Source organism: Centropristis striata, chromosome 21 (genome assembly GCF_030273125.1).
Source record: "Centropristis striata isolate RG_2023a ecotype Rhode Island chromosome 21, C.striata_1.0, whole genome shotgun sequence".
NCBI classification, from domain to species: domain Eukaryota; kingdom Metazoa; phylum Chordata; class Actinopteri; order Perciformes; family Serranidae; genus Centropristis; species Centropristis striata.
In genome coordinates, this window is record NC_081537.1 from 30,785,397 (window position 1) to 30,793,392 (window position 7,996).

The 7,996-nt window shown below is 42.6% G+C and overlaps 1 protein-coding gene across 4 annotated transcripts in view; it reads right to left on the bottom strand.

Moving 5' to 3' along the window:
• The window catches only part of cacna1g (calcium channel, voltage-dependent, T type, alpha 1G subunit), a 405,931-nt gene extending 399,230 nt beyond the window's left edge, over positions 1-6,701 (bottom strand). For all 4 annotated transcript variants that reach the window (XR_009389430.1, XM_059324455.1, XM_059324456.1 and 1 more), the window contains exons 1-2: positions 6,004-6,701; positions 5,205-5,524 (exon numbers count right to left, since the gene is read on the bottom strand). Coding sequence is in view for 3 of the 4 variants with exons in the window: in XM_059324455.1 (XP_059180438.1) it covers positions 5,205-5,517 (313 nt within the window). In the remaining variant the exon portion in view is untranslated. The remainder of the gene's footprint in view (positions 1-5,204; positions 5,525-6,003) is intronic.
• Positions 6,702-7,996: the final 1,295 nt, after the last annotated feature.

Sequence of the window (7,996 nt, forward strand, 5' to 3'; positions counted from 1 at the left end):
CCCAAACTCCCCTCCTCCTCCTCCGTCTTGGCACAGCATCCAGCTCCCCGCCAGAGAGGAGACACCTACGGGAGTCCTGTGGAAGTGTGTGTATGTGTGTGCTGCTTACACAACCTCACTCGCACACAAAAGTTCTCACTCTCTATCATACGCAGATTCTGCAGGAATCATTAGCAAAACCAGCAGAGGGAATTTCACACAGGCAATGTGCTGGGCAAAACATCACTCAGAGCGCACACCCCAGGGGTCTTCAATTAGACCCTAAATACCTCAGCGAGTATCCAGGGGTCCTAATTACTTCAGACTGCTAAAAAATGGCCGCAGGCCGCTTGAGGCCAAGGGCTTACCGAGGATATGCCTGTTTAGAATAGATTTTGGCCCCGAGATCAGTCGGGTTTTCCTGTGTTGTTGGTCTACGGCATCAGACAGAGGAAGCGGTCTCTGTGCATCAGAGCTGAGGCAGAGCTGGCTGCTGCTGGTGTGCCGCGGATATATTTATAGCAGGAGAAGGAGAGACTACTGCAGGATTAATTCTCCAAACCAGAAAGCACAGAGAGCGAGAGACAGCGGTAGAGAAGGGCCACAGATCAAGAGAGGAAGAGTTAAAAATATAGCAAAGATACATCTGCTCTCTGGATACAAAGCGTCAGTGTACACACAGATCCACGCAACAGAGCACACACACACGCAGCGGGCATGGAGACTGATCGATCTCCGTAACGTTACAAAGCATTACAGAAGCGGTGACCTTTTGCTAAATCGCTACAGATAGACATTAAATGGCAAACGAGAAAAGAGTGAACGTCTAAATAAGATCCTTTCGGCCCCGGGGACGCATGTTCACACAATCAGGGGAACATCAGTGCAAATTACCCAGACGTCACTTCAATACGTGCAAATCCTCATTAATATTTTGAGCGGGTCTGTAAAAACCAATCCATGTGAAACAACAGACCCAATTTGACTTGAAAAGAACCAGCAGCCATCAAAAACCTGATCTCAGGACACACACATGACAACCTGACTCTGAACTTTGTGTTCCTGCCCAAAGAGCACCTTCATTATGCTGTTTTTATCTTTTGAGCACTCCAAACTTTTTCTTTTCTGAGTTTGCAACACCAAGGAAAGTGACTGTAGAAAAGACTGTGGCACCATGACATTGGCTTGTGGAGTACCACATGGGTGCATAATTTACAAAATGATCAACATGGGTATTTCGGAGACTTGAAATTACAGATTTAGACCATTAACTCATAGAAAATGGTTACTGATGTTACAATAAAGTGAGAAGTAGTGTAATTTTCTCATATATTTCTTTGCAATCTAACTTATTTTGGGAACCAGTGGAGTTGAGCCCCTGCTGCCCATTAGAAAGAATGTAAGTTTTAAGGCTTTTCACTTTTCAGACCCAGAGGTTGCTGCTTGGCTCAGGGTCTGTGGTGCAGTTCAAAGTCCATGGCTGATGCTGTGAATTCAGGTCAACATTTATTATGCAGGCTAGGACACATTGTGCATCCTTGCGTGTAAGAAAAAAGGTTAAAAGTTAGAGCATTTTAATGCCATAGCAGACATAACAAAAAAGGGCTGGCACATTTAACAAATGGAAGTTGTGAAAACATTGCAAGGAGTTTATGAGAGGTGTTAAGTGGTGGCAATGTCTGCTTCACGAGGTCTCAGCAGATGTTTGGATGAATTATTTAGGGCAGGTCCTGGGTCGGGCTTTTGTAATGCATCAGTGACATGATGGAAACTGTTTAAGTGGTTCATTAAAGGATGGACAGAAAATGAATCCACAACCTTAACTCGCTCCAGCTACAGAGTTGTGATTCATTCTGTTTCTTTAATGTTCTTATGTGATAGTTAATGAATCTGTTTTAGAAAAGATCTAACCTGTGACCAGCATATTTAACCTTTTTCTGACATTTTAAAAACCAAACAATTCATTAAATAACCAACGACTGATTCACACTTATGGAAGAGAACACCTGGGGTGCCACCAAGCTGCAACCTTCAGGTCTGAAAAGTTGGTGGTCTGGCTGGTTGCAAAAAAGAAATCTGATTGTATAGAAGTCGATGAGAAAATTATCCTACTTCTTACTTGGTTTAATACCCCAATTGCTGATTTCAAGTCTTCTTCAATGCTGCTGCATGCTGTTCATTTTGTGAATAAAGGTCTCCTCTGGAGTAAAATACCATGCCAAACTCCATGGTGGCTATATCCAATTCTTATATATATATTCTATGGGTGCCACATAATCCATATGGCTGTGTGTGGCAATACAGTAAGATACTTTGTGAGACCCAGTTGCATACCAAATGGAATCCTTTACAAAAATGAACTGACAGGAAGTTGAGCAATACAAGTGAAACAAAATGAGAAATTATACCAATTAAATAACTCTCCCAACTGACTCAATTCACTCACAGATACAATCTTGGGTCAAATTCTTATCAAATAAGAATGTGCTGCCCAAATGTTGAGGTCCCAGTGGGGGGTCCATGAAATGTAAATGTTTGAGAACCCCTGACTTGGATAATAGTATCAAAGATCGCCTTTGCTCCCCGAGGAGCCACGGGGGACTCATGAGCCCCTGTTGCTAAAAAAGTCTATTTGTAAGACCTTTAAAGATCTGACATTTACAGACATGGAAATCAGCTTTGATCGCTGAGAGACAGAGGCCGAATAAAGACTGGAAAGAAAAATGGAAGACGGACAACAGGAGAAATGAAGCTGGGGTGCAAGTGTACGCAGCAACACGGACAATGTTCCTTGGGGATGAGGAGAACGGGCTTACTTAGCATCTCAATCAAAACAGTGACAAATGAGGAAAGACGAGGGAGTTGCGAGGAGAAGCAACAGACAAGGCAGAATGGATGGATGGATGGAGGGAGGAGGAGGCGTGGGAGGTAGTCAGACAGGGGAGGGAGGAGCAGAAGTACTCCGAATGACATTAAAACACACACAGAACCTACGAGAAAACAACAAAGGCTGAAACCACCAGAGCAGAGCAGCATCAGCCAAGGAAACATACCTTCCCATAGCTCTCTCACACCAGCTACCAAACCACCAAACACACAGCGATTTCCACCAATATAGCACTGGTATAGTTCCAGTTTGCACCCCTAATTTTGAACAGTTTAGAGCAAAAAGTAAATTGGTTCAGAAACAGAAAAGTTGGTTCTCAGATGTAACCAAATAAATAGCAACACCTTCCACTGATGGCACATCCTTGATTGTAACGTTTCTACTCAAAACTGGTGGAAATGGGGGCTTCTTTACTAGATAGCACCAAGAATCCTGAATGGTACCAGTACAAGCAGGTGGATACAGGACCGTAGCCACCAAATGTTATATGACCCAACTTACACTTCCTCTGACTGGCTTACCTGATATATACGTATTTATTCTAAACCTAACCTATTTAGGCCTAAAACGCCTGTTAAAAATGCCTGTAAAACCTCTGGGCAACTTTAAAATAAGCCCCTAAAACCTGAAGTTTTTCTGGAAATTCAACACAAGTGTCAATGTCTACTAAATAATAGATTTTTTAGCCTCTGCAGCAGATAGAAAGAGTATTTGGGAGCTTATACGTGTGGCTTTCATGAGAAGTTGAGTTTATTTGTCCAAACCTTCAATAAAGTTTTTTTTTTAAATCAACATGTTGCATTGTGACACTCCCACATGTATTCTGATGCATTTCATTGGCCAAGAGACTGAGAAAAGGTGGAAAAAACTACAAGAACTACAAAACAACGTATCCGCCTTCCCTGCTTTAATGGTAGAATAACGCAACATCGCTCACGGTTTAAATGGTAGAAATGCCGTAATGCTTTCCCGGCTTAAATGGGCTAACTCTTATACATATACAACTTACATATACATAAATATACAACTTACACATACATGTAAAGTCGAAAGCACAGATCTGAGTGTCATTTTTGTCAACCCTAACTTTAACCAATCTTACGACTCATGCCTGATAACTACGTTCAGTGGGTGCAAAATAGCACCTACCAATCAAGAACCAAAGCTAATTTGGTGTAAAGGGGGTAAAGAGAGAAAGACAGACACTGAGAGACAGAAAATAACATCCAATGTCTAATCCCCCCCCCTCCTGCTTCCCTCTTTCCTCCCCAGAGAACTGAACCAGTGCAGGTCTGTACACATATGAATCAATAACACACTTTAGTGGTAGGAATGATTCAATAAAGCTCTATGACTTGAAAAAAGACTCCACCCTTCCAGCGCTATTCACCCCCGAAAGAAACGCAATTGTTCAATAAACAGACACTCCAGGTGTGTATCAATAAACTAATTATAACACTCAGCGCCTCACTGTAGGCCCAGCCGTGTGAGGTCAATAGCTTGTCATCGCTCGCATTTCATTGTGAATTAATCGATGGAAAGCGAACACGGGCTCAGAGGAGTCAAAGCATGACGTGACACATTTGAGTCACACAAACACACCTCAGATCAGGTCATGGAGCTTGCTCACTGGATACACACAATTGGAAAGCAGACGCACAAATGCACTCACACACACATCCCTGTACTTCCATCTTTGTGAGGACCCTAACCCTAACCTTAACCAGCATAATTAAATTAAATTGTTAACTTAAACCCTTACCCTAACTCTAGCCTCAACCTAACTGTACCATTAACCTTAAAATCAAGTCTTTATACCCTCAAACAGGTTTTTGAAGAAATGTCCTCACTTCGCAAAAAGTCCTCATTCTATTGGTTTAACACGTGCTATGGTCCTCACAATGTATCCAGTACAAGAACACACACACACACACATAATTAAATTGTTAACTTAAACCCTTACCCTAACTCTAGCCTCAACCTAACTGTACCATTAACCTTAAAACCAAGTCTTTACACCCTCAAACAGGTTTTTGAAGACATGTCCTCACTTCGCAAAAAGTCCTCATTCTATTGGTTTAACACGTGCTATGGTCCTCACAATGTACCCAGTACAAGAACACACACACACACACACACACACACACACACACACACTGATAAATGTCACTATGTGTAAGTCTCAGCAGACCATGTGCTCACTCTGTGATTGCAAGTCTTGTGATCAATCAACTCTTGAGGTCAACTGGAAAAAGCTGCAGGTGTTTCTTACCTTCCACAGGTGGACGCGTGCACACGTGCGCATGAGCAGACTCCTATATCAAAAGTATAAAAGGATATGGGTTGCAGACCATTTTGAGACACCAGCTCCGAGGCTTGGTGGTTTGTCTCATGTAGAAGAAGACCACGGGGGCCATGGCCGGGTAGGGCGGGTTCTCATCGCCGTTCGTCGATGCCTCCTCCCCGGTTGTAGAGATCCCGTCAGGCGCCGGGGACGCCGGCTCCACCGCCAGTTCGCCGCGCTCCAAGCCTCCTGTCCCGACCCCGGACAGGTCGTTGAGCCGGATGAAAGTCCTCGGCAGAGAGGAGCGACCCTCCGAGTCCCTGGCGTCGGGGATCCCGGAGAGATTTCCCCCATCCTCGGCCATCATTCACCTCCTGTAATTAGACAGTAAATAAAGCTGACAGCCATGGAAATGCTTACATGCAGAATAAAATGTGCTGATTCCTATTTTGAAATGAAAACTTTGCATACAGTGAAAAATACACAAATACATTTAAATATTATAAAATCGGTGGGGGGAGTGAGTGATGGGGAGATTATTTAAGGAAAATGTGCGCACACCATCCAAAAAATGATGCGTAAAATGATTTAAAGAGAATGAATATGATACAGAACATATTTTTTTCCTCGTGGATACAGATCGATAAAGTATGTATTTGCAGCCACAAGCTGATAAATAGAAAAGGAGCTCAGAATCCAGAAATCCAAAAAGGGCTTGCATTCCTTTTCATCAAAAACAATGCCAAAATCTCTCTCATCAGCAGCCTCAGCCTGTTCCAAGCCGAACTTCATCAATAAGCTACCAATAATACATGCATTGTCTAAATGAGTGCAGGAGCATCGATGTATTTACCTGTAATGGACTCGGTTTGTGCCAAAAGCGCGCTCAGTCATCGCATGATCAGTTTCTGTCGCGGCTATAAAGTCCACACCAGCTTGAAGAAAAACAAACCCGGTAAAAAATCAAATTAAAAAAAGGAAAGACGAGGAGGGATGAGATGAAAAGAAGAGAGGAGCAGAAGAGAGGAGAGGGTCTTGTGGGTGCGGACCGTATAGTTTCCAGGTGGTGCGCTGCTGCTGCTGCTGCTGCTGCTGCGCGGGTCCGTCTCAACAGGCACGGTGCGCCCAGGCCCCGGTCTCCGGTTGTCCGAGCCTCTCCAGGGGCCTCAGCAGCACTTCACAACCATCCCCGGTTAGAAATAAAAAGGCAGATCTACTTTTGCAGCCTCAGAATAACGCAGCGCACAAACTTCTTTAAAATCTCCTCCTCTTCCACAGATCAGATGGACGAAACCTCTAAAATAGCAGAATAAATAATAATTGATTCGTTTCCCCGCGTTTTCCTCCTTCACATTTAACAATCCAGTACTTTTCGTTGCATCCACAGGCGGTTTTTTTCTCCTTCTGTTTTCTCAGCGCATCAGTGTTTTTAAAGATCCATGGAGATGCTGCTGCGCATCCTGCCGCTGAGGACAAACATGCGTCAAATCTTTGATATTGTCTTAAAATATCACCTCCCCTTCTCCGGTGTCGCGCGCATCAACGCTCCTGCTCTCACTCTTGTCTCCTCCAGACTGTATTCGGTCGGTTCCGTCCATCAGCAAAGCTCACACACAGCTGGATGGGGGATCCTAACTTCTCACTCCCCGCCCCGAACGAGCGCACACTCTGCGCCAATCACAGCGCGGCCTGAGTTGGCTCCATCTCCTGATTGGCTGAGCTGGACGTCAGTATTAGTTGTAAAGCGGGGAGGAGGGGGGGTGAAACAGCTGGAATCTTATTGTCAACTGTGAGCCAATGAGAAGCCAGGGAGCTATGGCATCCAGCAGCATCGCTGTGTGATTGGTGCAGAGCTTTATTATGGGGAAATTTTGAGGGGAAAAGTTGCCACATGGTGCAATGTGACTGCAACTATTAATATATAGGAATGTATAGAATCGCCTAAGAGAAAGGGGCCATGGATCCAAGCAAAACACAGACAGCAAACATGATGATTGTGCTGCAAAAATAATGTTTAACCCTTTATTGGGCGAAAGAACCGTATTTGGTCACTTCAGTGGATATCCAAAATAAAAAATAAATATATTTCGAGGAAAAAAAGTTGCAAATTTACTAGATTAAAGTGGCAAATCTACAATAAAAAAAAGCAAGAAAAAAAATTGAAATTTGGATTAACTTAATTTTTTCCAGCTACATTTAATTAAATAAAATAAGCAGTGGCGGTTCTAGACCAGTTTTACTGTGGGGGCCAAGCAGGGGCCAGTGTTTAATCAGAGGGGCATATTAAAAACAGCAAATATGATATTTAAGCATTCAAACCCTTTATTTTAGCTTATTTAAAAATCTCATTTAAATATATTTGGAAGATACAAATACATTGATTGAAACAATGAGACTTACCAACAAACACAACTATTTTTGTATGGCAATGACATTTCTAACTTTTGTGCACAATTACTATCTTTTATTTTGAAAGTTTTTATTGTTTGTATGACAATGACATTTCTAACTTTTGTGCACAATTACTATCTTTTATTTTGAAAGTTTTAATTAAACTATTATACAAAATACACATTCTGGGTTCATTTTGTGTACAATGAGATACTGTTTGAACAGAAAATAGGTGAGAATTGTTCCGTTGTTCATCATTATAAATTGATCATTTTATTATTAATTTGACACAGGGGCCACAGCAGGGGCCAAGGGCTTCTTCATAGGGGCAGTGGCCCCTGGAGGCCCCTGTGTAGAACCGCCACTGAAAATAAGATTGTCATAATTCTGACAATATATGTTGAAATTACATGTATTTTATAAGTGGAGTTAAATAACACATCATTTCTATTAAA